At 51.3% G+C, this 27373-nt stretch overlaps 1 protein-coding gene across 3 annotated transcripts; it reads right to left on the bottom strand.

Moving 5' to 3' along the window:
- Positions 1 to 430: 430 nt before the first annotated feature.
- Positions 431 to 26643, bottom strand: SCNN1A (sodium channel epithelial 1 subunit alpha). 3 transcript variants are annotated; one of them, XM_082742728.1, is made up of 13 exons: positions 26561 to 26643; positions 24947 to 25306; positions 13591 to 13858; positions 12547 to 12737; positions 8001 to 8104; positions 7433 to 7596; positions 6947 to 7045; positions 6646 to 6763; positions 2787 to 2865; positions 2597 to 2654; positions 2404 to 2459; positions 2181 to 2256; positions 431 to 1827 (listed from the first exon to the last, which is right to left on the bottom strand). In XM_082742728.1, exons 2-13 carry the CDS (start codon positions 25300 to 25302, stop codon positions 1447 to 1449), a joined length of 1950 nt encoding a protein of 649 aa, XP_082598854.1. In that variant the 5' UTR covers positions 25303 to 25306; positions 26561 to 26643; the 3' UTR covers positions 431 to 1446. The 3 variants fall into 3 exon arrangements, with proteins under 3 accessions (XP_082598854.1, XP_082598855.1, XP_082598853.1); XM_082742729.1 differs by lacking the exon at positions 26561 to 26643 and adding an exon at positions 25944 to 26022; XM_082742727.1 differs by lacking the exon at positions 26561 to 26643 and adding an exon at positions 25467 to 25916.
- Positions 26644 to 27373: the final 730 nt, after the last annotated feature.

Here is a 27373-nt window from a genome sequence, read left to right as displayed (position 1 = left end):
GAGGGCATTATCTTGAGACTGGGTGCGGAGTCACTCCAATTGCACTTAGCAGTTGGAGAGGTGATGACTGATGACGTAAGTAAAGTTGGGGAGGGAAAGGAAGTTCCAACCGTGGACGAGGGTGAGTCATCCCAATCACTGCCCAGTAGGTGTCCTAAGGGGGACAGCACCATGGCTTTGCCATCCAACCCTAACATGGTGTTGGCCACCTAGCAGGTGCTCAGCGATGCCCACAGAGGAGCTGGCGGTACAGTTGGTCTCTGCCAAGACCCCTGAAGAATGGCTGCTTCCATTGTGAAGCCAAGGGCTTTGGAGGGTCTGTCCCCTCGCCCCACCCTGGGACCTCCGACAAGCTTGGGCAGTGACCCAAGGACTTGTGTCCCCTCCCTACCTCCTCGATGGTGCCCCTGCACAGCTCTCCAGACATTCCTTATGCAGCAAATATTTATTGAGCGCCTGCCTACTTGCTCTAAGCTGGACACCGGGCTAGACCCTGAGGATACGTAAATGAACAAGACCCCGTCCCCGACCCCAAGGAGCTCCACAGTCTAGTTGGGGAGGCAGGCACAAAGGAACAAGAAAGCATAAATCATCAGCTCTAAACATCAGGCAACATCAGCTCTAAAACAGATGTTATGCTGTGCTACGGGAGTCCAGGGGAGAGGGAAGTGATCAACTCTGGGGAAGACAAGAAGGAACCGCAGTCTTTGCAGAAGTAGTGGTGTCAGAGTAGGGTTCTAAGGGATGCGCAGGAATTCTCCAGATGGTGAGGAAAGCTTCCAGGCTGAGCAGAGAACTGGAGCAAATATGTAGAGGTATAAAGGACGCAGAGGCACTGGGATATGGCTCCGTGGGGACGTAGGGCAGATGAGACTGGAAGAGTCCTGGGGCCACCTAAGAATGGCCAAGCCTTTCCTACACTGGTCTGCTCCAGTCCCTGCCCTGGAAAGGGGAATTGCCCAAGAACTAACAAAGGGGGCTTTTGGGTGGTGTTCCCCACTCAAGTTCAAGAAGAGGTGCTAACGTGTCTACTGGAAAGCAGTGAGGCCAGGCCTGGGGCTGGGTAGGAAATGTGCATGCCTTTGTGTTCTCTTGCTTGTGTTTTGTTTCCGGTCGCCAGCGGTTTCCAGGGAAGGTTTCTTGTCGAAGCTCCAAGTTTAGCCTGGCTGATCCAAGGGAAAGGCAGACTTGTTTGCACTTGAGAAGGGAAATCAGCGTCTTCTCAAGACAGGACCAGAGGGTACAGGGCAGGAGACAGGGCCATTCCGGGCAGGTTCCTTGGCCATTTCTATAGCCCCTTTCCCATCCTGCTTCCCTCCCCCACACCAAAGGCAGTTGGGCAGCTCTGAGAGGAAGTCCCCAAACTTTCTCTCATCCTGCCAAGCCTTCCCCCTCCCACCAGGGGAAGCGCCTGCCTTGGGTGGAGGGGGACACTCTCCTTCCCTCTCAGGGCTCCCCCAGAGTACAGGCCGAGGCACTGGTCCTCACCAAGCTGGATGGAGATGGGCAGGGGTCCAGGGAGGCATAGGCAGGGGGAGGGGCTGTCAAGGCTGGGAAAGTCGCAGGGCCTGGTGGGGATGAGGAGGGGGATGTGGCGTGGGGGCAGAAATGGGAGGGGACGGAGGAGGCTGGAGTGGAGGCCACCTCCCGGGCGCCCCTGCCCCCTCGGCCTGGAGACCAGTAGCGGCTTCGGAGCCTCCGGAGTAGCATGAGGACTGTAATGACCAGGAGGTCAAAGACGAGCTCAGCCATCTCCACCACAGACAGCACTGAGGAGCCGAACCACAGGCTCCACTGGCTGCCCAGGTTGGACAGGAGGGTGACCATCTGTAAGGGAAAAGGGCACACTGACCATGAGGGCCAAGGTGGAAGAAGAGCCCCATCCCTCCTTCCACGAGGCCCACACCCACCCCTTTCGGCCTCTTGGTGGTTCCCTGGACCCCTTCTGTCCAAGTCATACCCATCTGGCACACCCTTCCCTGTCGCCGTACCCAGAGACTTCTTCGGTCCAAGTTCCCCTTCTTCCAACCTTCTCAACCTTCATCCTTGTCCCCTCTCCTTTCCTTTTCCCCTACCTTCAAAGCCTAGACCCCTGTGGCCCCCCAGAGGCACCCCCTTGTTTTCCCTCACAGCCACCCACTAAGACCTCCAAGAGAATCACAGACTCAGTAAGGACATACCGTGACGGAGGGAGACTCGGAGTTGGTTTTGTATTTCAGCTCCTTGAAGAAGATGTTGAGTTTGGCGACGCCATTTCTTTGGAGTCAAGGAGAGGGTAGAAGAAATGGCAATGGATTAACTTCTCAGACCCTCATAAACACCCTCCCCTGATCACATCCTCTTCCTAGACTCATTTTTCCTCCCACGGACTCCTTTCCCCAGCCAGATCAGGGCAGGACTGACCTTTTGTTGTTAATAGTATAATTGTTCTGTTGGGATAGCATCCGGAAGACCCAGTCCTGGAAAAGAATGGGGGTGTCAATGGGGTCATCCCATATTCTTCAGGCTTACAGAGTATGGTGTGGCATCAAACACATCTATATACATACCCAGAGAAGACCACAGTTTTACACACACACACACACACCCACTTTACCTGAGATGTCACTGAGGGCCATCGTGAATAACCAGCAGATAGCTGGTAGCCGGTCACACTGGAGATGGAGAAAGGAGCTCAGTGCTTGTGGTGAGGGTCCCCCACTCAAAGGCTTACCCAAGTACCCTGTACTCTCCCCAGCCAAGTGGCCAGCTGCCCAACCCATGCCCCAGGGGAAGGAGACACTCACCTGCATGGCTTCCGGCACTTGGTGAAACAGCCCAGGCGGTCCGAGGAAAAGGCATCCTGGAGCTTATAGTAACAGTAACCTGTGGGTGCAGAGATGTGCCCATTTTCCTGGGGCACCTCCACCTTCTTCACCCCAGATCCAAGTGGTCTCCCAAGATATGTGGGTACACACATCCCAAGTTGCATTATAGCAATGCCACCCAAGTGGAGGCACCAAAAACTGTTTAAGAAATAAAGCTAAAGGGGCGCCTGGGTGGCTCTGAGGGTTAAAGCCTCTGCCTTCGGTTCAGGTCATGATCCCAGGGTCCTGGAATCAAGCCCCACTTCGGGCTCTCTGCTCAGCAGGGAGCCTGCTTCCTCTTCTCTCTCTGCCTGCCTCTCTGCTTACCTGTGATCTCTGTCTGTCAAATAAAAAATAAAATCTTAAAAAAAAAATAAAAAGAAATTAAGCTAAGTCAGGAATTTTTTTTTTTAAATCCAAAAAAAAAAAAAGAAAAACCCAAACCCAAATACAACCCAGGACACATCCATGTAAAGATGACTAGGATATGGACAAAAATCTTAAAGTCAAAAAGAAAACTGGGAACAACTGTGTAAGAAGCACGTGCTTAAACCACAGTGAGATGCCACTTCACACCCACCAGGATGGCCATTAAAGAAATAAATAAGTAAGTGTCTGGGAGGATGTGAAGAAGCTAGAAATGTCCTTCTTCACCGCTGGGAATGTGAAATGGTGCGGCCCCTCTGGAAAAGAGTCTGGCAGTTCCTCAAAATGTCGAACATGGAGTTACGATATGACCCAGAAACGCCACTTCTAGGTATATGCCCAAGAGAACTGAAACACATGTTCACACACGAAACAGAAACAGGACATAGAAACAAGCCAAGTGTCTGTCAACTGATGAACGGGTAAACACACGAGACAAAGCTGTACCATAGACTATTCTTCAGCCCTGAGAAGGAACCCAGTACCCCTAGATCCCACCACGTGATGACCCTGGAAAATCATACGCTAAATACAGGAAGCGGGGGCACCTGGGTGGCTCAGTGGGTTAAGCCTTTGCCTTGGGCTCAGGTCATGATCTCAGAGTCCTGGGATCAAGCCCCACATCAGGCTCTCTGCTCAGCATGGGGCCTGTCCCCCACCCCCCGCCTCTCTGCCTACTTGTGAGCTCTGTCTGTCAAATAAATAAATAAAATCTTTTAATAAATAAATAAATAAATACTGGAAGCCGTCACAAAGGACCACACAGTATAGGATTCCGGTCCCATGAAATGTCCAGAATGGGCAAATCTGTAGAGACAGAAAGTGGATTAGTGGTTCCTGGGCTGGGACAGGGGGGCTGTGGGTGCGGGACATGGGGAGCTCAGAGTGCTAATGGGTAAAAAGTTTCTTTGGGGGGACACCTAGGTGGCTCAATCCATTAAGCATCTGCCTTAGGCTCAGGTCATGATCCCAGGGTCCTGGGATGGAGCCCCGCATGCATCGGGCTCCCTGCTCAGCGGGGAGCCTGCTTCTCCCTCTGCCTGCCACTCCCCGTGCTTGTGCTCTTTCTCTGACAAACAAATAAATAAAACCTTTTAGGGGCACCTGGGTGGCTCAGGGGGTTAAAGCCTCTGCCTTCGGCTCAGGTCATGACCCTAGGGTCCTAGGATGGAGCTCCATATCAGATTCTCTGCTCAGTGGGCAGCCTGCTTCCTCCTCTCTCTCTGCCTATCTCTCTGCCTGCTTATGATCTCTGTCTATCAAATAAATAAATAAAATCTTTAAAAAAAAAACTTTAAAAAAAAGAGTTTCCTTCGGGAGTGATAGAAATGTTCTTAAGTTGACTCTGGCTGCCGCATGGCTCTGTGAGTATACTGAAAACTAAAACTATACTAAAATCAAATGGGTGAATTAAATGGGAGATAAATGATCTCAATAAGCTGTTACCTAAAAAAGGTTGGGAAGATGACTCTACAGATCCCCCTTCTCCCCTCTTTACCAAGTTCTAAGTAAGGTTATTGTGTCATTCCTGCTACTTTCAGTTGCCCGTTCTGGAAGTCGTCCATTTCTGACCCAAATCCCCGTCTGCCAGGACGGGGGCGTGGGGGGTGGGGGTTGGTCTGGAAAGGCAAAGCAGGGGGGCAGCTGGGCCACTTCCTCTGGGAAGTCGGGAATCCTTAGGGAACAGCAGATCCTTAGGGAACAGCAGATCATGTTTCCCCCCACTCCCCCATTCCTCTCCCCTATCCTCCTGGCTTCTCAGCAATCAGCACTGTTACTTTTCTCTCCCAGATCTTCAAACGCACAGCCACTCAGAACATTGAGTGCAGCAAAGAGCAGTGGGCAGGGAGTCCCCACTCTGCACATGGGACGGGGACATCACATCACATATTCCCCCTGGGCCTTGGCTTGCTCATCTGAGAAAGGAGACAGTGAGGCCAGATGGACCCTGAGTTTCCCTCCAGCTCTGGTGTGCTCTGACCTGAGGTAGGAGAGAGGAGAACAGGAAGGCGGGGACTCCCAACTACAGGGCAGGGGGAGAGACCTGTGGGGAGCACACCCAGGGAAGGGAGGAGGCAGAAAGATCCACAGGGACAGAACCAAAGGAGGCAGACGCTAACCTCCAGGGTCCCCTCACATGTGCAGAGGCTCACCTCCTCCAGCACAGCCACCAGTGAGAGGAGAGCTGGGCCCAGGGGAGCCCGGGGAGGAGGACCAGTCAGTGGAACCAGGTGAGAGCATGTGCCCCAGGACTGCCAACCCTCTACTTTCTAGTTTCTTGTTTGGGATTTTCTTTCTCTCTCAGCTTCTTAGTACAGAGCTTCCATGCAGCATGACTCAACTATAGTTACAGAAAGGAACAGGGATTGGTCTACTCCTAAACCTGGAGATTTCAGAGCTCTCCAAACTTTTTTGATTGTGCCCTCCTGTAGGTAAAAAAAAAAAATTCTTAAATTGGGGCACCTGGTTTCAACTCAAGTGGTGATCTCAGAGTTGGGACATCGAGCCCCACATCAGGCTCTGCACTCAGCAAGGAGTCTGCTTGGGTTCCTCTCTCCCTCTCTTTCTGCACCTCCCCCTCCCCTACCATGTGCACGTGCGGGCGTGCTCTCTCTCTCTCTCTCCCAAATAAATGAATAAATCTTTTTTAAAAAAAATCTTAAATAAGGGGCACCTGGGTGGCTCAGTGGTTTGGGCTCGGGTCATGGTCTCAGGGTCCTGGGATCGAGCCCCACATCGGGCTCCCTGCTCCGCAGGAAGCCTGCTTCCCTCTCTCTCTCTCTCTCTCTCTGCCTGCCTCTCTGCCTGCTTGTGATCTCTGTCTGTCAAATAAATAAATAAAATCTTTGAAAAAAAAATCTTAAATAAGTAACTCTCTATGTATTGATTTATAAATTCCATACTTGCTACTAGAGAACTGATCCATTAGGTATATTATAAAACATATACAGAACAGAAGATGGAGAGATCCATATAACTTCTAGTATTTTCCTCCAGCACCCAGTGAGCAGTCTTGTGCCTTGCCCAGCACCTGCCAAGTGAGGTGGGGAAGCTATAGGCAAAGTGTGCACTGGGATCTCAGGACCTCAGAAAGACTTTCCTCACGTGCTTTTCCTTCCTTATGCTGCAAGTTATTTTTAAATGGGGCAATTCTCTATAAACAAACAGAAGCCAGAATGCAAAGAGGGAAGCTGAGAGGGAGGAATGGGGATAGAGGAGAGAGAGTGAGAGGAAACCGAGAAGTGAGTCTAAGGGCTGGAACACAGGGGAGAGAGAGAATTAGCATCCCAGAGGGTCCCAGAGGGGAGCGCTCACTCCCACTCCAAGAAAGTCCTGGGGCTCAGGGTCAGACTGGGGCTCCCTACAGGCTCACCCCAGGAATTGTGCTTCCTGTAGTCACAGAACTCTGCATTCTTGGGCAGTGGATAGAAGATGTAGGCACAGCCACACTGCTTGATCATGTGCTCCTGGAAGCAGGAGCGGATGCACACCTGGAGGAGAGGAGGGTGATGGGAAAGGGGGTTCAGGCCTGCCCTCTCCACACAGCAGGGAAGGGAACCCCTCTTTCCACCTGTCACACACACATACACACACACAAATATACCCCTCCAACTTTCAACTGACCTACAGGGCAGGACTGGGAGATGGTTGCCATAGAAACAGGCTGGACTCACCTGCTGTGTGTACTTGGAAAGATAAAGGTTCTCCACAGGGACATCACTGCCATTCTTGGTACAGTCACCATAGTTGCCCCCAAGCCTGTCCAGCGCTTCCTGCGTACCCGCATGCACAGTGAAGTCAGAGGTCAGAAGTCAGAGGCTCTCAGTTAGAGCCAGTGGCCCAGGCCCCTTCCTGAATTCTCTGTCTTCCCTCAGCCCAGAGGGTTTATATCTCCTACCCAGCCAGCCCCTCCTGTCTGCCTGGCCATTTCCAAACATACCCCCAGGGGCCCCCAACGACTATCCCAGGGATACTTTCAAGGACACTGGCTCCCTACTTCTCCAGCCCCTTGTCCCCGACGCTGCTCCTTGAAGACCTCCACCAGCCCCAGACCCACCCCACATGATCTCCCTCTACGGATTTCGGGCTGTTGAGTCAATTCTCCTGCTCTCTCCGACCTGTGGCTCTCCCCTCGCATGCCTCCCCGGCAGCACCCTTGCCTTCCTCATGCTGATAGAGGTCTCCACGCCAGGCCGCAAGTTAAAGCCACCGTCATCCATGAAGGCAGGCTCATCCTGCCCGTGGACCATGACCCTGGCCCCAGTCACTGTGGACAGCAGCGGGATGAAGTCATTCTGCTCTGTGCGCAGTGTTAGGGACAGACCTGCGAGTACAGAGGGGGCAAAGTTGGGGCGGAGTTGGAGATGTGTTAGGGGATGGAAATCCCCTCTCCCACCTGCCTAGTCTCTACTGCTCCTGAGGAGGGCCTTCCTATGGGTCAGGAAGACCTACATAGGGATTTGGCAACCCCTAGACTGGACTGGGGAGGGGTGGGGCAGGCAGAATTGGGACGGGGATTCCTAGCACACCTGGAGTGGACCCAGTGGTGCCAAGGGGGACAAAGAACAGAGAAGACTCCTCCAGGATAGAGACAGGCATGTTATAGGGGAGCCCAAAGGTACACAGCATCTCTAGGACATGAGCACAAGGTGGGTAAGTGTGGGTGAGCAGGGCTGCAGGAAGCCCTGAGGCAGAGGTCAGGGATGGCGGGAATGAGGAATGGCTTACCATTTTTGATCCCAGGCATAGAAGACATCCAGAGGTTAGAGCTGTTCTTGCCATTGAAAGTGTAGCAGTTCCCATACATCGGGTGATGAAAGTGAGAGTAATTCCTATCCAGGAGGAGGGAAAGTAGGATCAGAAAGGGAAATGTAGGGGATCAGAGAGAGAACTTTCGGTGATCTTGGTTTCCTGACCACCTACTATGTGCTGGCACACCCTGGAAGCTTTACCCATGCTCCCTAAGCCACTCTTACCAATCGAAGGGATCATCCCCACATCATAGAAGAGGAAGCCAGGGCACAGAGAGGTCAAGGAGCTGCCCAAGGTCACACCAACAATGATGACAAACTTGAGACTCAAAAACGGGTCCTCTACCTTCTAGTCCAGTCTCCTCCCCCCAGGCCACCTGACCTCACTGGCCTTGTGACCTCTCTGGTGTCGCTGTGCTGCATTACGAAGACTTTGGCAGTGTCCCTAGCTTCTCATGTATCTGTATCTTAGTTCCCCATTTGGACTGTGATCTCCCTGAGGACAGGGGTCACATCTCATTCATCTCTGTATCATCTCTGGGTTAACTGCACAGTTCCTGGCATACAGACAATAGAGAAGATGGTTAATAAACAGGGGCCAAAAAATGAAGTGGAGAACTGGGAGCGAACAGGGTTGGAGGAGCCCGTGAGACCAGCAGTGAGCACAGAGCTGAGAGGAAGAAGGTCAGCACCCAGGGCAGGAATGAGCCAGGTTCTGCTGGGATGGCCTTGAGCAAGTCATTTTCTCTAAGCTTATTTTTCTCGTATGTCAAAGGAGGAGATTGGAACTAGATGATCTGGAATATTCCCCTGGCCTTAAAGAACAAAAGCCCAGAGATGTGAAAGATGGGTGCCCATTCTGGGATGTGCTAGCAAGCCAGCATTTCCAGAGCAAAGGCTGGATTCAGGGAGGGAAAGAAGAGGCTCCGGAAGTGAACAGAGGCCCATCCTGGAAGGCCTATGAGCCCTGCTCAGGGGAGAGAGGGGACAGACAGGTACGACGTTGTGGATGCCCACCACGGGCTCTATGCGGCAGGTGGAATCAACAGATTAGATGGAACAACAAGGATGCACCTTAAAATAAAGCTTACTAAAAAAACAAATAAATAAAAGGCGAGGGACGCCTGGGTGGCTCAGTCAGCTGTGTTTGCCTTCGACTCAGGTCCTGATCCCAGGATCCTGGATCAAGCCCTGCGTTGGGCTCTCTGCTCAGTGGGGAGCCTGCTTCGCCCCTTCATCCCTTCATCCCCATGCTCTCTCTCTCTCACCCTCTCTTCCTCTCTCAAATAAATAAAATCTTTAAGAAAAAAAGGTGAAATGAGGCACCACCCCTTACACATACATCTCAATCACATTTTGCAAAAAAAAAAAGAGAGATATACATCCAGCACAATAGGGGAATCTATGAGAAGCAATAGAACGGGGCAGTTAAGAGCACAGACTTCGGAACTCAACTACACACATGTGAACCCCAGCTTGAACAAGCAGGAGCCATGGGACCCATCAAGTTACTTCATCTCTCTGTACTGCAGTTTCCTCTTCAGTAAAACAGGGATGATAACAGTACTTACCTCACAGGGGTGTGGTAAGGATGAAATCACCCTTTGAATGAGGCTTAGCACTTAGGAAGAGCTATATAAGTTTGCTATTAAGGTTATAAAGTAAAAAAAAAAGATGGTAGCAAATGAAGGAAGGGGAGGGTTTAGAACCCTCATACACTGCTGGGGAAATGGAAACTGGGATGATGGCCACTTGGAAAACAGTCTGCCAGTTCCTCAAAACGTTAAATACAGAATTACCCTATGACCCAGCAATTCCACTCCCAGGTGGATGCCTCGGAGAAATCAAAAGATTCATCCCTACAAAAAACTGTACAGAAATGTTCATAACCACGTTACTCGTAATAGTCAAGAAGCGGAAACAATCCATATGTCCATCAGCTGAGGAACAGATAAATAAAATGCGGGCTAGCCATACAATGGAGTATTACCCAGCCATCAAGAGAACAAACAGCTGGGGCGCCTGGGTGGCTCAGTTAGTTGAACATCCAACTCTTGACCTTGGCTCAGGCCATGTTCTCATGGGTGGTGGGATCGAGCCCTCCGTCAGGCTCCATGCTCAGTGGGGAGTCTGCTTGAAGATTCTCTCTTCCTCTTCTTCTGCCCCTCCCCGCAACAGATAAATAAATCTTTTTTAAAAAGGTTGGGGGCGGGAACCCCTGGGTGGCTCAGTCAGTTTACCATCTATCTTCAATTCAGGTCATGATCTCAGGGTCCAGGCTCCCTGATCAGTAGGGAGTCTGCTTCTGCCTCTCCCTCTGCCACCCCAGAACCCCACTCATGCTCACTCTCTCTCTCTAATAAATAAGTAAAAATTTTAAAGAATAAATAAAATTTCAAATTAGAAAGAATAGGGGCACCTGGGTGGCTCAGTCATTGGGTGTCTGCCTTCGGCTCAGATTGTGATCCCAAGATCCTGGGATCAAGCCCCACATTAGGCTCCCTGCTCAATGGGGAGCCTGCTTCTCCCTCTCCCTCTGCTTGTCCCTCTCCCTCTGCTCCCCCTGCTTGTGTTCTCTCACTCTCTCTTTCAAATAAATAAAATCTTTTAAAAAAAATTTAAAAGAATGAAGTGTTGATACATGCTACAACATGGACAGGCTTGAAAACATCATGCTGAGTGAAAGAAGCCAGAGACAAAAGGCCACATAGAATATGATTTTATGTATACGAAATGCCCGCGACAAGAAATACATATAGGTGGAAAGTAGATTCCTGGTTTCCAAGGTCGTGGAGGAGGGGAGGGAATGGGGAGTGACCGCTGGTAGGTGCAGGGTTTCTTTTCGGGGTGAGGAGAATGTTCTAAAATTAGATCGGGCTTGCACATTTCTGTGAATACACTATAAATCACTCAATGGTATATATTTAAAGGATGAATTTTATGGTGTGTTGTATCTCAATCAACTGTTATTAGAGAAAAGATTACAGAGAAAAGGAGAAAGCCATGACAAGGGGCTTCAACTCGATTCCAGAGGCCATGAGAGACCATGGAGGATTTTAAGCAAGACTCACTGGGGTGGTAGTTGCAGAATAAAGAGAGGATTTGGAGTCCAAAAGACAATGGGAGGGGATTATAATAAGCTGGGTGAGATATGATGATGCTGCAGGCTCTGAGCTAAGGAAGTGACCTAACCGTCAAGACTGAGATGAACTCTGGACTTTCCATTGATGGGGAGGTACTAGCAGGGGGCTGGCACAGTGAGAGGACCTCTGGAAAGGTGACATTTAGAGACACTCGATGGCAGGTGTGAGCTTCCCAGGAGGTAGCTCCTGTCTTCAAACAAACATGAAGACAAGAAACAGGAACAAAATCCCCCATACGCGGGCCAGAGTGTGTGTGCCAGGTGAGGATGGGGGCAGAAGCAGGTGACATCTGTCCTTGCTGCCGTGCTGCAGTGACATGGGAAGGAAAGGCCCCTAGAGAGTGGAGATGCTGCCTCAGCACCCTTCCTCAGCCAGGCAGAGACAGCCAGATGGCCGCTGAAATCGTGAAGCTCATGGAGCAGGAGTAAGAGGGGAAGGCAGGAAAAAAAAAAAAAAAAGAGGGGAAGGCAGGGGTAGGAGGAGCCAGAGGCTGCCACCTGCCACGACCTCTTTGCGAGGACCTCTTTGCGAGGACGTAATGACTGGAGTTCTGACCCAGGTAATGCCTGGCGGGCACTGCAGGGGAGTGGGAAGGATCCTTAGCTAGGGTTGCCCTGGAAACCTAGGGCAAGCCACATCTATCTGTTGGAGTTCAAGGGTGATGCGACCCAAGTCTCCTTGCAGTTTATAAAATGCCCTCACACTTATCTCATGAACTTGGAGATGGGTATAATCAACATCCTCATGGCTTGAATAGAAATGCCAAAAGGCCAAAAGTTATATATATTTTCCTATTTGGTGTATCCTAGAACAGTGACTGGCACACAGCCCAGAGAGTAAACAGTATTTGCTGAATGAACATTGAACGGATCTCATTTTCTCCCATTTTATAAACAAAGAAACGCTCTCTGCAGAGCGATATCAAATACCTTGAGTCACCTGGCTGGGAAGTTACAGAGCCAGAGCAGGGACTCAGGCTCACTCCCTGATTCAATCCATGCTATTTCCACCAAACCATTACTGTCCACCTCCTCTGAGAAGATGACCTCCCAGGCACTTCTGAGTTTTGGGCTAGTGACAAACAGGCCTTAGAAAAATGGAGATGCAAGCTTCCAGCCATGGGAGTCTGAAAGCCAGACCTCAACCTCATCCAGCCTTTCCAGGGCATCCCTACTAGGCTGCCTCACTCAGACCAAGAACCCCTGCAGGATAATCCACAGGACAGAGGTTTGGACCTGAGCGAGGTAGGTGCATGCCCCTCCTCTCCTCTTTGCATGTGAGCATTTCCCCAGGTGCCGGGTGCGGCCCACATGAGCCTCAGATTGGCCTCGGGGAAGGAGACCCTGTGGGGAGCACGGAGGGCAGGCACGAGGGACTCACGCCTGACTGCAGGAGGCCTGGTTGAAGCGGCAGGCGAAGATGAAGTCGTCCAGCATGTCCTCCCCAGGGGCCGGAGAAGTGTCTCGCAGTCTCGCAAGAACGTTGATGTAGTGGAAACGGTACCACTCCCTCACTGCATCCACCCCTGACGAGTAAGTCTGGTAAAAGCAGTCCGATTTGTTCTGGTTGCACTAGACACAGAGACCACAGAGTGTCAGAAGGCCGGCAGCAGGGGACAGGCTGCAGGACAGGCTGAGGTCAAACATGGAGTGGTCTGGGGTCCCCAGGGCTAATAGATGGGGTGGGGAGCCAGGAGGGGGTTAGAACAGAAGGCAGACAGAAGCTGAAGCCCGGAGGAGAATGGACCAGGAAAGCAGGGGCTTAAGGGAGTGGTTGGCTAAGGAGAAGGGGAGCTGTAAACACTTTGTGGGTCATTTCTACAGCCTCTGCAAGAGGGTGGAGCAAGCATTCGTCTCCCCATTTTACCGATGGCAAGACGGAGGAATCAAGAGGTTTGCCCTAGTAACTGAGCTAGGACGAGAACCCAGGTCTCCTGGCTGTATGGTCCACTCTCCCCAAACAGGGTTTCTCTTCTTTCCTGTTACTCCCCCACTTCCGCTTATTGTCCATTTTACTTTTTATTAAAACAATCTTTTTAAGTCTTTCTCCTGTCTCCTCCTTCTCTCTTAGGCCGGCAGAGCCCCACTTCCCTACTGGTGGGTCCCAACTGAGCCCCACCGGTGGGGACTGACAATTCAGAAAGGTGCTTTTTTCACAACAGAGCTGACTTCCGGCCGCTGGAACGCTCCCACAGAGGCCGGGGCGAGGAGACCCCCCCCCCCCAAGCCCGCACACAGAAAGGTGTTAGTTAATTAAAGTATTTTGCTGGCCCACAAGATCCCGCCTCCCGTCGCTAGGCAACTGAAGCCTGGTCCGGAAAGGCAGGCGGATCCCAGGCTCAGGAGGAACCCGGCGGCCCCCGGGCCCGGGCGCCGGGGCGGGGCGGCGGGCGGGGCCTCCCGGGCTCAGGGGGCGGGGCCTTACCAGCTGGAAGCCGATCTTCCAGTCCTTCCTGTCCACTTGGGGGTTGTTGTCCTGCACAATGGATTTGGCGCTGCGGGCTTGGCGGGCCCGGGAGGGCGGGGCCGGGGCCGCGAGGCGCTGTAGGGGGTGCGGCCAAGTCTCCCCGAGGCCGCGACGACCGCGGGGGTGGGCCCCCACGGTGCTGGAAGAGTTGTATTTGTACAGATCGTACAGCGTCTGCTCGGTGATGCGGTCCAGTTCCTCCAGCTCCCCTTTAATTTGCGTGTCCCTGGAAGGGGTGTTGGGAAGGGGGTCGGTCTGAGGGGTCGGCCTCGCGCGAATCCCGGGCCCCTGAGGGCCCCAGTTTCCTCGCCCGAAACCGGTGAGGTCGGTTCATCAAGGAGAAGCCTGCGGGGAATAGCTCTGGTGGCACCAGGGCTCTCCCGGAGGGCGGGGGACGTGGGGGTGTAGACAAGGTGTTCCGCGGGGGCAGTGAAGGGGACTGTGAGCCTCTGCGGTGACGGCGTTATTACGGCCTGTTTATCAGAAGGGAGAGGCGTGAGGCGCCTGTCTGGGGGGCGCTCTCCTCCCACTCGCCCTGGCGGAGAGGAGAGCCCGGAACTCCTCTGCCCTTTTCCAAAGCAGGGACAGGGTGTGGCCTCGTCCTGCGCCCACACGCTCCCTCGGATCCGCGGTGTGCGGGTCATCCCACTCGGGTCCCCGCGGGCCCCCCGGGCCCCCCGGGCCTCCCGAAGTGGCCTTTGGGCCCATCTGCCACCTAGCACCTGCTAAATTAGGGGTGCTGAGCTGCACTTCTAAACTTCCCCAGGAACTTTAAAACTACAGATGTCGCACACACGGCCCCTCCCCATCAAAGACTCAGTTTTAATGAGTGATGGGTGGGGCCCAAACACTAGAAGTTAAACACTGTCCAGTGTAAATCATCACATTCCTTCCCGTACAGGCCCTATTACCCTCTCCATCATGAAAGTCCATAATAGCAGTGCCTTAGGGCTAGAATCTACCAAAACAAAACACACATTAATAAATTCAACAAGGTTGTAGTATACAAAACCAATGTACAAAAATTCACTGTATTTCTAGATAATAGCAACAAAAAGATGGAAAAATGAAATCACAAAACAACACCATATAAAATAAAATAAACAACATCAAATACCAGGAATAAATTTAATGAAAGGTAGGCAAGAGCTTTATCCTGAAAATCATGCTGACAAAACTCAAAGGCCAAAATGAATGGGGAGTTACATGAGTTCATGGGTCAGCAAACATTCTGAAGAAATCGACAGGCTGATTCTAAGGTGTTTGTGGAAATGGAAAGAATGTACAGTGGTCAAAACAATTCTGTTTTTAAGTTTATTTATTTATTTTTAAGTAATCTCTACACCTCATGTGGGGCTCAAACTCAGACCCTGAAATCAAGAGTCCCATATTCTTCTGAGCCAGCCAGGCATCCCTCAAAACAATTTTGGAAAAGAGCAAAGCTGGAGTCCTTAACTCTATCTGACTTCAAACTCACTGTGAAGCCTCAGTCAGCAAAAAAGGGCAGTGCTTATGTAAGGACAGACAATAGATTAAGGGAACAGAATAAAGTCCAGAAATAAACTCACACATATACAGTCAACTGAGTTTTGACAAAACCTAATGAAAATAATTTTTTCAAACAGATGTATGCTATGTTGAGAAGAAAAACAAAAAATTAAAAAAAAAAAAAAAAGGAAACTCAACCTCCACCTCAGTTTATACACAAATATTAAATCAGGTTGGATCATAGACCCAAACATAAAATTCAGAAGCAGAAAGATTCTAGAAGGAAACATCGAAGATACACCTTCATGACCTTAAGGTTATGTTTTTTGGTAAAAAAAATACGTACATAATACATATACATATATTATATACATATACCATATATGTGTGTATATATACATATATGTATTATACATATTATATATATACACACATATATATATCTAAGGAAGCAACTGATGGATCATTAAGCTCCATTTCTGAAACTAATAATATGCTATATGTTAATTAATTGAATTTAAGTAAAATAAATTTTAAACACCTTAGGAAGGCCTTATCCTGCAATATAAAGGTCTCTTACAAATCAGCAATAAAAAGGCAAATTGTTTTTAAATGAACCAAAAACAAATCCAAAAAAAGACAATAAAAGTAAAAATGCACCGGGCGCCTGGGTGGCTCAGTGGGTTAAGCCACTGCCTTCGGCTCAGGTCATGATCTCAGAGTTCTGGGATCGAGTCCCACATCGGGCTCTCTGCTCAGCAGGGAGCCTGCTTCCTCCTCTCTCTCTCTGCCTGCCTCTCTGCCTACTTGTGATCTCTCTCTGTCAAACAAATAAATAAAATCTTTAAAAAAAAAAAAAAAAGTTTAAAAAAAATAAAATAAAATAAAAAATAAAAAAAAAAATAAAATTAAAAAAAAAAAAAGTAAAAATGCACCAAAAGATATACACAAATAGTCACTAAACACATGAAAAGGTGCTCAACAGGGGCACCTGGGTAGCTCAGTGGGTTAAGCCTTTCGGCTCAGGTCATGATCTCAGGGTCCTGTGTTGGGTTCTCTGCTCAGCAGGGAGCCTGCTTCCCTCTCTCTCTACTTGTGATCTATCTCTGTCAAATAAATAAATAAAATCTTTAAAAAAAAAAAAAAAGAAAGAAAGAAAAGGTGCTCAATATAATTAGTCCTCACTACACTTCAACAAAAAATATAAATTTTAAGAAAGGGAAACTTCTAAAAAAAAAACAAACAAGAATGAGGCACCATTTAACATCCATTAGAAAAGCTAAACCTAGGGACACCTGGGTGGCTCAGTCAGTTAAGCATCTGACTCTTAATTTCAGCTCAGGTCTTGATCTCAAGGTCCTGAGTTCAAGCCATGCTTTGGGCTCCACACCCAGCATGGGACCTACTTTAAAAAAAAAAAAAAAAAAGGCTAAGCCTAAAAGATTGACAATGTCAAATGCCGGTGAGAATGGAGAGCAGCTGGAGCTGCAGCTGGTGGGAATGGACAGCAGCTGGAGTTGCAGCTGGTGGGAGTCTATAATGGCACAGTTGAGGGCCACTTGGTAGCCCTCGACTACCAAAGTTAAACACCCATCTACCTTATGACCCAGCAATTTCACTTCTGGATATTCTACCCGATTCCACTCATAGCTATTCATTCAAGCACAATGAAAACATAAAGACTTGTACGTGAATGTTCATAGCAGCTTTATTCATAAGAGCAAAAAGCTTGAAAACAACCCAAGTGTCCATCAATACTACTCAGCAATAAAAGGAGGCAAAAAGCATGGGAGAATTTCAGAAATACAGTAATCAGTAAGTTGAGCCAGACACATGCCAAAAAAAAAAAAAAAAGTGTGATTTCCTTTAAAAAATCCGAGAATAGGTCAAACTAACTGATGGTGACAGAAGTAAGAGAATGACAGTAGGCAAGGGAGAGGAATGGACTTCAAAGGGCCACCAGATAATGGAAATGTTCAGGATCTTGATAGTCAAACTTCCTTGAGAACTTAAGATTTGTGCATGTTACTGTATATCAATTATATATATATGTATATATATGCACAATTATATATGTATATTTATGTATATGTACATGTTCATATACATATATGTTCATACATATACATATATACATATACATGTATATCAATTATATACATATATACATACATATGTATATATACACATGTATGTATATATGTATATAAAATGTATATGTATATAATTATGTATATCTGAGAGAGAGAAGGAGCAGGAACAGGGGCAGAGGGAGAGGGAGAATCAGACTCCCCACTGAGCAGGGAGCCCCACATGGGACTCCATCCCGGGACTGTGGGATCATGACTGGAGCCCAAGGCTGATGTTTAACCGACTGAGCCACCCAGGTGCCCAGTTATACTTCAATTAAAGAAAAAGTCAAGAGGCACCTGGGTGGCTCAGTCAGTTGAGCATCTGACTCTTGGTTTTGGCTTGGGTCATGATCTCAGGGTGGTGAGATCAAGCCCCACACTGGGCTCCAGGCTAGGCATGGAGCCTACTTAAGATTCTCTCTCTCCCACTTCCTCTGCCCCTCCCCTCACTCACCCTTTCTCTTTCTGTCTCTAAAAAAAAAATAAGAGAAAGGAAGGAAGGAAGAGAGGAAGGAAGGAGAGAGAAGAGGAGAGCAAGGGAAGAGAAGCGAAGAGAAGAGGTCAAATACGTGTGTGTCAGGAGTAATGCCAGAGATTCGGGTTTCGTGGGAAAGGGTGGGGCCCAAACAAGGTTGTTTTATAAGAACCCCAGGGCCCTAACCAGTCTCTAGGCCATACCCTCACTGTCTCCTCCACTAGGCTCGGTTTCTCCCTCCTTCATAAAGTCTATCTGGCTGAGCCCCAGGCATCAGCCCCAGCTGCCCCTTATCTCTTCAGAAAATGTAGCTCAGGTCAGAGGTGTGTGTCTGACATTCCTAGAGACTTGCTTGTGACTGGGTAATTCAAAGGATGGCAGAACCGGCTAGTCTTTATTGAGCACTTACTCTGAGCCAGGCGCTGTGGTATTAGAAAGGACATAATTTAATGTAATATTCAGTATAATTCAGCAAACTGCTGGCCACTGTCAGCTAATACTATTGTCATTCCTTTTCGCAGGTGAAAAACCTGAGGCAGGTGCCTTGTTCAAGTCTACCCAGCCAGGAACCGGGTCAGAAAGCACTCCTGCCATCTTATTGTCCTCCACTCTTTCCCTGCCAGAGCTGGCTATTTTAGGAGGTTGACAAGCTGCCCCAGAAGGAGCACTGAACCCAGAATTAACTAGATGTACGTCCTGGTGTTCCCAACACACACTTCCAGCTGGGTCATGTTGGTAAGTAACTCACTCTTTCTGAATCCAGCCTCAGTCTCCCCACCTGTAAAAGGGGCATAACACTAGATCTCCATACCACGTGAAGGTCTCAGGGGGTTAAGTAAAAAAATATTCAGTGACACGAAATGAACAGGACACTGAGTATCTGGAAGACACGGACAGGAGTCCGAAGCCTGAGAAACGCAACCGTCTCTCTCCCATTCACATAGGAAGAATCGAGGTCTGCCACCTTGGCTGGAGTTATTGTCACATATGCCACCACATCTCTGGCTGAGCATTCCTTTTCCACACCTCCTTAAGCTGTCTCAAGTTCCTCTGCGTCCATCTTCTGCCTTGTACACTCTCTCACCCTCATCTTCGACTCAGAAATTCTAGCACCTTCTCCAGCCACACTGCTCCTCCAAAGAGCTCCAGGCTGTCCCTATGCCAGTTTCCCCCTTGACAGTCCCCCTTCCTATTTGGCTCCTTCCTGCCTCTTCCAGAGAGGTCTCTGATGAGACCCCAACCCCACCTCCAGAAGAGGCCAGGCTCCACAGAAAACACACTCCCTCCCCCAAGGTCTGCCTCTCTCCTTTTGGTTGATGGGGAGTTGTTTAAGGAAGGGAGAAGCATCCCCAAATTCCCCCTTCAGAAAATAAATCCCTCCCTCCCTTTCGGCTGACAGCTAGAACTAAGAGAAGTGATGCGGAGTAAAACCCGCTAATGACATCAGTTCTTATCCTGCAAGCGGGAGGGCGCTGGAAAGAGAGCAGGGCAGAGGAGGGAATAAAGAATGCAGACATGGGGGCTTCAGCAGAACAGCCCAGACTTCAAACCTTGACCTCCTACCCAGCCATGGTCACTACCCAGCTCCCACACCCTCCCACATTTCAGCCAGGCAGACACTACTATCTCCATTTGACAGCTGAAGAAACTGAGGACCATCCATCACCCGGGCAGCTTCTCTAGGGCCATTCAGCAAGGAAGTCCCAGAGCCAAGATCTGAGCCCAGGCCTGTCTGACTTCATGGTCCCTGCTTTTCCCACTACTTCTGCCTCTGGGCTCAGAAGCGCTTGAGAATGGGGAGCAAAATCTTCTTTCTCAGCACCTGGCCATCTCCCCTCCAGACCCTCATCTCCTGCTCAGGATAGACTAGCAGGAGCAGGGAGACTGAGAGGCTTAGGGGCTGAGATCCCTGCTGCCTCCCTGTGTGCCGCTCCTCCCTCCCTCTTTCCCCTCGGTGGCCTCCTCTCACAGGAGAGCCCTTCTCACTGGGCAGCCTTGGATTTGCCTAGGCCTTCATCCCACTCCCAGGAGGACCCTAGCAGAACCTTTGCACTCAGCCTTCCGGAGGCACTAGGCAGGATGAGCCCTGGAAACTCACCAGCTTCCTCTCTAGTCAGTGTGCATCTGGGGACCTACTCTCCTCCCTCTGTCCTCCAGGGACCACCTAGACTCCTTGACTTCCCTTTCTTTGACCCCTTCCTCAGCCCCATTCTCCTCCAAATCTCAGCGCCCCCAACCTGCCTCCCAGCGGGCTGGGAACAGACAGCCCTGATAGAACCCTTCAAGACACACACACACACACCCCACCTCTGGGAACTCAGCCTTCACCACACTGTGTTCACAGGCAGGTGCCCTGGAGCAGCCCCTCAGCAGTGAGCCCCACCACCGCCCCTGTGAAGCCAGAGTCAGCCCCTCTAGAATCAGTTCTGAGCTCTCAGACCGCATATTCAACTCAGTCCCGGCTGCAACATTTTAAGAACAATACATGTTCCCAAACGAATGCTTGTCCTGAGGAGGGACAGCCCAGGGACTGAAAGCTCGAGAAACCATTTCATCCCAAAACTAAGAAACTAAGTTCTAATCGGCTCTGCAGATGGATGTCTGAGCCCTGCTCACAGTTTAGATGGTTTGTCTTGGAGCAGTTACTTATCTTCTGTGCTTCTGCTTCACCACCTGTAAAATGGGACTATTCATAGTACTTGCGGCATCAGGTTATTATGGGGAGTAAATAAGTTAATACAGGAAAAGTCCTGAGAAAAACACCCGGCCAAGGAGGCACTGTGCAGCTCCTGCTGTTGTCTTATTCTCACTGCTCTCACGGGAGAGCCCTTCTCACTGGGCAACCTTGGATTTGCCTAGGCCTTCATCCCATCTTGGTGGAGAAGTGCAGGCCACGGAGACACGGGGGTCCTGCCTGCTGCTTATCCACCATGGAACTCTGTGGGCTTAAAAAGGTAGAGCCTAAGAGCAGATTCCAATCCTGGCCCCTCTGCCTAACAGCTGGGCGACCTTTGCAAAGCCCGTAGGTTCTCAGAGTCTCCGTTTGCCCATCTGACTTGCAGAGGCAAGGGTGGGGGGCATGGGGTAGAGAGGACTCTCCTTTATCTAAGGAGCTTGTTAGGAGGATCCGAATCTGATGGACTTTGGTGGACTTTGCAAGCTGCAGTGTCCTAGTCAGTGGGTGAAGGAGAAGGTGTCTTTAGGGTTGCTTCAAAGAGACAGAACCAGAAGCAGAGGCTAGAAGTTTTAACGAGGTCAACTGCAGCTCTATTTAAGGAAGAAAGTTTTGGTTTTTTGTTTTGGTTTGGTTTGTTTTTAGAGGGAGGGTGCACAGGTGCAGGGGTGGGGGAGGGCAGAGGGGCAGAGAGGGAGACAGAGAATCCTAAGCAGGCTCCAAGCTCATCATGGAGCCCGACACAGGGCTCGATCCCAGGACCCAGAGACCGTGGCCGGAGCCGAAGGCAGATGCTCAACCAACTGAGCCACCCAGGTGCCCCCAAGGAAGTACTTTGAAAGGACAGCTGTTACAGAGGTGGGTAGGGTCCTGACCCGAGAAGAAGCCCATCACTGGGGGCCGAGGAGGGCAGTCCTAAGAGTCTGGGCTCTTGTCCCTGCCCAGTCTGCGACCCACAAAGCCTGATTTCCAGACCCTGCAGGGTTAGATATAGAAGGCCCAGCTCAGAGCCCTCCCCACCAACAGCTTCTCTCTTTGGGAAACTACCCCTCTCCTCATCCCACCCCTGCACAATCTTGGGAAGGGATTTACCATCTTTGGGAAAGGATCCTATGACCTCCTTTGCTGAGAATCTCAAGCTCTGCCTTAGGTCCAGCCTCAGTCCCTCCTGGGACTAGATGAATAATATGTTCTCAGGCTCTGTTTTCCCTCGATATGGATATGACAGGCTCTCTCTCAGGTGAGAAAAAACCCTTTGTTTCCAAGAAAGAACGGGACTGCTCTGGCTGACCCTTCACACTGGATTCTTAGCGCTTCCTTGCTTAGTATGAAAGGTCTTCAGCCCCTTGCCCCCTCTTCTGGAAATGTCCTAGCAGCCTAGGACCGCTCTGTCTCTGCTGGCCAGGGACATCCGGCTGCTGGCTATGGGCACCCCTGCTCTGACTCTGCTCTCTCCCCAGCTCTTCTGTCCTGTCCACTGGTCTGCACCTCCCCCCTCAGGGATCACGCATCTGGCCTGTCCCCTGCACCTGCCGTTCCAAAGCTTTTTTTTTTTTTTTTTTAATTATTTATTTATTTGGGATAGCATGAGCTGGTGGGGTGGAAGGTAAAGGGAGAAGCAGGCTCTGCAGTGAGCAGGGAGTCCAATATGGGGCTGAACCCCAGGACCCTGGGATCCTGACCAAACCAACTGAACCATTCCAGGCACCCCAAGTACCCCTCATCTTATTCCTGCTCTTCCTCATAGGACCCCACCAGCAGCCTGCAACCCTGTGGCACTTTACCAGGCTCCTCCTTAAAGTGCAGAGGGAGAAAGAGCTTTGAAATCAAACACACTGGGTTTGTGACTCAGCGGTAACCTGAGATGCACTGGCTGCTCAGTGGGATGGGTCCGTGGGTGGGTGTGGCAGAGTGACTGCCTGTGTGACTCCAGCAGGTTATTCAACCTCTCTGGGCCTCCAGCTCCTCATATATAATGTGGGCCTAATACTAGTACCGACTTCAGAAGTCTTTTGTGAGAATTAAATAATTTCACATAAAACGTAAACTTCTATCCGGCACACATTAAGTACTATAGAATTCGTGTATTAGCTATTGTTGTCGTTATTTCTTTATTATTTGTTCAAAGTGCTCAGTTTACTAACTCAAATCATATCACCTCCATTCCCAAAGGGAAATAATAATAATGTCTTACCCAGACTTGCCAAGTTTCTATGAGACAGTCCTTTATGAGGCACCCAGGGGCACCCCGGTGCCTCATCTGGTTAAGCATCTGCCTGCAGCTCATGATCCCAGGGCCCTAGATGGAGCCATGGGGCTCCCTGCTCAGTGGGGAGCCTGCTTCTCCCTCTCCTCCCCACTCACATTTTTTTTCAATATCTCTCTCACTATCTCTGTCTCTCTCTCAAATTTAAAAAAAGAAGAAGCTTTAAAAAAATAAATAAATAAAGCACACAGCACAGGGGTGAGCCCATGTCAGGAGGTCCACATTGTTCCCCCTGCTGGGGGGCCTTCCCAGACTCCCCTCCTATCCCCGGGCGCACTCTCTCCACTAAGCCCTGAGGCCATCAGTCAGTCATGCCAGATAGATTCTTTCTATTGTGGACACCTGCCTCCCAGCCTGCTGCTCTGGTCTCAATCCCTGGGGCTTCTTCGTGGCCTGCCCATTACCCCTACCCATGACCCCAGCCCCTGCAGAACCTTAGGTAATATACAGGCCTCAAAAGATGGAGCCTGGCCCTCTCTGTCTCACACCTGTGTGAGAGCACAGTGTTTATCACAAGCCTGCTACCCAGCCTATGGTCCCTCCCACCTGCCTGTCTTCCCCTCCCTGCTGGCTCAGAGTGGTCTACCATGACCCAAGGGGGTGAAGGGGAATAAGTGGGGGAAAGATCAGGGCAGGGAAGCAGCAGAGGGTCAAGAAGAAGAGAAGCAAAAGCCCATGGGCACTAAGGAGGAAAAGTGAGGCTGACCTCGGGCAGGGGGAGGGGAAGGAGTGCCAGGAAATGACATGTAAATGTCTGACTACAAACTTCATCCATTCCATGTCCTGCACCTAGGGAATTAAGAAGAGGCAAGGGTTTGTGACCAGAGGATGAGTCACAGCTAGGTCACTATCTCGGTGGCCTTCTCCTGTCTTTGCCTCGGTTTCCTCCAATGTAAAATAAGGATAATAACAGTCCCTGCCTCATGGGGTTGGTGGGGGAGTTGGGGGTACTGCAGAGTACTTAGCAGCGGCTGGTGCATGAAATGGGCCCTTTGCCAGGAGGGCATATGGAGGCCAATCCCTGGAATGGCCCACAGTGTTTTCTCTGGGGCACAGGACGTCCCAACCCTTATTGGTCCGTGACACACCTTCGGACACAAACAGAATGCATGGGGGGGCCCCCACCCTTAGTATGTGACCAATCTCCATCATCCGTAATGGGACACACACACACACACACACACACACACACTCTGTGTGGTCACCCCGCAGGCACCCATAAATCTTACACTCCCTGAAGGCAGAGACTATGACTCTCACAGTCTTTATTGGACTGATCGCTCACTCGGCCTTGTGTTTTTGGTTTTGGGGGTTGGCTCGTTCCTTTGTTTTTTCGTCCGGCTGTTATTTGTGCGCCTGTCTCTTTCATCTTATTTTATCCTCTGGCCCCCTGAACCTACCTGCCTTTGGGGAAGACTGGATGAATGAGTGATCCCATCTGCCCCGGGCCTCACATTGTGTGGGGGCAAGTTCCAGGTGCCAGCAAAGGTGACCCAATGAATGAACACAAATAAAAGGTGTATATAAACACCCAGCCCCGCCCTCCTTTCTTCTCTGTGGTCACCATCCCCTCCAGCTCCCAGGAGAAAAGCTGGCAAAGAACACCCATGAAACCCAAAACTGCAAGACACACCCAGCACTTAAAAGTCAGGCACCTGGGTAGGTGAGCTAGAAAGCACCTCAGTGGTCACCTGGTCTTTGGGGGAACAGAGGACCAGGGGGCTGGGTTCCATCCTGTCCTGGTCTCCTCTGGCTCCACCCCAGCTTCAGCGCTCTGGGACTGCTTGGCTGCCACCCCCACGTCACTTTCTCCAAAACAAACTCCCCCTTCTATACCAACACCAAGAGACAGGTCTGCCAGCTCCTACCCACCACCCACGACCCGCAGCACCTGCCGCAGCTTCCCCTCTCCACCACATTCTTCTCTCAAGGTGGAGGAGGCCTTGTTCTTCACCCTCCTCTCACTCTGGGGAATCTGGGGAAGGGCCAGGAATGATCTCTACCCTTCCCTTCAGGGTAGCCGCATCTCCCTCCATCAGCACCCCCCCCCCACCCGTGGGAGGTAGAAGGGACAAGAAGGGGAGGGCACTGTTGCTCCAACAACCACACTGTGGATAAGCAGTGTGGCAGTGCGAGGGCCCTGCTGGCCAGTGCCCCCAGCCCATCAAGTCAGGGAGTCCCTATCTCCTAGGGGACAGGAGTACCCCCTCCTCCCGCCACATGTGTGGTCTGCCCCTGCCCGCTCTGGCCCAGCCTTGCCCCCCGCACAGCGGACTGACCTGTAGGGGTTGAGGTTGCAGATGGTGACGGCGGGGAAGACGAGCTTGTCGGAGTTGAGGTTGATGTTGAGGCTGACGGGGTAGCTGAAGTACTCCCCGAACAGCTGGCCGAACTGCCAGTACATCATGCAGAAGGCGCAGAGCCACAGCACGGCCCAGAAGGCTGTCTTCATGCGGTTGTGCTGGGAGCACACCAGGCGGATGGCGCCATGGATGGTGGTGTTGTTGCAGAAGAACTGGAAGAGCTCTCGGTAGGAGCGGTGGAACTCGATCAGGGCCTCCTCCTCTTCTGTGGGCTGCGGGGGTACCGCGGGCTCGGGGCCCGGCCCCTGCTCCTCACGCTGCTCTCCTTTCATGAGCCTTGGAGGGTCATGGGGGAGCAGTCAGTGCTGAAGTTCTGAGCCCTGGTGCCTCCCCCCTCATCATCTTGACCCAGAGTGACGGTGCTCCTGGCCCCGCTGGGAGCCCCCTCTTCTCCGCCCCTCTCTCCCTCCCTCCACCTTCCCAGGAGCAGGCTGACCTGCAGGAGTCGAGGCCAGAGAGCTGTAGCTGGGCTTCCACAGGAAGATACCTTTGGGGTCCTGTCCCAGCACTCCCTTTCTGTCTCAGAGATCAGTCTGCCCTGTCTTTAGTCTCCTTCCTGCAGGACCTCTGTGTCCCAGCGTTGACTTGTGTTCCCCCTCTCTCTATCCTTTCTGCTTCTCTTTGGGTCTCTTTCTCAGCTCTCTTCTTCCTTGCCGGTCTCCTGTCTGTGTGCCAGGCTCTCTGATCCTGCCTCTTCCTCTTCCTCCCCACCTTGCCCCCTCTCAGTCTGGGTGGGCTCTCTCCTGTGTCTCTGTCCCTGGCCTTGGACTGTGTCCTGACTCCCTCTGTCCCACGGCCTAAAGGCCTCCAGGACGTCTGGACTGCCTCCTGCTCCCAGCTCCCAGGTTGTGGCTGGACTGGGACTGGTTCCTTTCCAGTTGAATCTGGCAGGCGAGCCTCTCCTCCCCCTCACCTGACAGGTGCAGCGGCCTGGCTAGGGAGCCCGCCCGCCAGGCTGGGATGGAAGCGACAGAAGCCTCATTAGCATCTCAATTAAAGGTGAGCAGGGCAGGGGGAGGGGCAAAGGAGGAGTTTGAGCTAAGGGTTCTCCAAAGGGCGGAAGGCTCCTGAGTGCAGGTGCCCGGGGAGTCTGCACTCCCCAGGACTGGAGAAGGCAAGAGCCCCCCACCCAGAAAAGTAATGGTGCTGACAGACAAAGAGACCAGAAACAGATGGACAGGGGAGGGCCAGAGATCATGGACTAGGAGCGAAATCCTGAACACCAAGCCAGGAGGGCAAAACAAAGGAAAAAGAACCAATCAGGATGAGGGGGACTAAAGCCGGGGAGACCAGGAGGACAGAAAAGGCAGAAAAAGAGAGATCCATGGAGGAGGACAGAATGGAGGCCCGGGAGGGAGGGCAGAGTTGGAGGAGCGGCAAAGAGATGAGGGTGATGGGGAGGGAGCCAGCCCTGAATGGACTCTCCCCTCCCTGGCAGGAGATCAAGGGGAAGAAGCCCCAAGTGGGCTTCTAGGAGCTAGTTTCCCTCCCTGGGGACTCCTTCCAAAGGCACCCCTGTGTCAGCCTCACCCCCAGGTCTTGCAGAAGAAGAAGGGGTAATCTGAAGTTTCCTCCTTCCTCAATAAAGTGGGAACACATCCTGGCCCCACTGCCTTCCCTGCTGGTCCATCCTCTTCCCTCCTGACTCCTTGCTACCACCCCCTACCTTGTCCAGGCCAGGGAGGGGCCCAGGTGAAGCTCAAGCTTGGGCGGGACCCTGGGACATTCTGTTCTTTTTTACACCATTGGCTGCCAGGCCAGGAATGTGTAATGTCCCCTGTTGTGGTCACGGGGTTGCAGGAATGTGGTCACCGAGAGGCAGCACAGGGGCCAGGCAGGGCACCCGGGCACAGACCTGGAGCCCAGGGCACATTAGGGACAGCTGACACCGAGGGGACAGGGAGGATGTGGGCAGCACTGGGCGTCAAGGAGGAAGCCCTATCTGCTCAAGCCTTGGAAGGAAGGAAAAGCTCACTGGTCGGGGCTGTGTTTTTCCTCCAAAATTTCAGCTCCAAACTTAATCCAGCAAGAGGATAAAGAGTGAAGTGTAAGCAGTGAGCACGCAGAGAGGGAAGGTGCAGGGCGATGTCCCAGAGAGAAGCCCAGGGAGGCAAAGGAGATACAACCACACAGCCCAGACCCTGAGCCCAAAAGCAGGTCAGTAACAGCAGACCCCTACCAGAGGTAGTCCCCAGTACTCGTCACTGGCTGCTGCCAACTCCCTGGGGGCAGCAGGCCTGGGATAGGCAGACACCCACCGCCTGAGCACTGAGGAGGCGCCTGAGCACTGAGGAGGCGGGTGGAAGAAGACAGGCAGGCGGGCAGCAGAAGATAAAGACTCTC

This window comes from Mustela nivalis (genome assembly GCF_964662115.1).
Source record: "Mustela nivalis genome assembly, chromosome: 7".
Classification (NCBI taxonomy): domain Eukaryota; kingdom Metazoa; phylum Chordata; class Mammalia; order Carnivora; family Mustelidae; genus Mustela; species Mustela nivalis.
The sequence above is the reverse complement of the archived record's forward strand: the minus strand, read 5'-3'. Positions and strand labels throughout refer to the sequence as shown.

Coding starts and splice junctions, on each gene's coding strand:
- SCNN1A (XM_082742728.1), bottom strand. CDS start 25,302: ATGAAAGGAGAGCAGCGTGAGGAGCAGGGGCCGGGCCCCGAGCCCGCG. Junction 7,597..8,000: donor TATGCCTGGGATCAAAAATG/GTAAGCCATTCC, acceptor CTGTACTCGCAG/GTCTGTCCCTAACACTGCGC. Junction 1,828..2,180: donor CCGAGTCTCCCTCCGTCACG/GTATGTCCTTAC, acceptor TTTCCCTTACAG/ATGGTCACCCTCCTGTCCAA.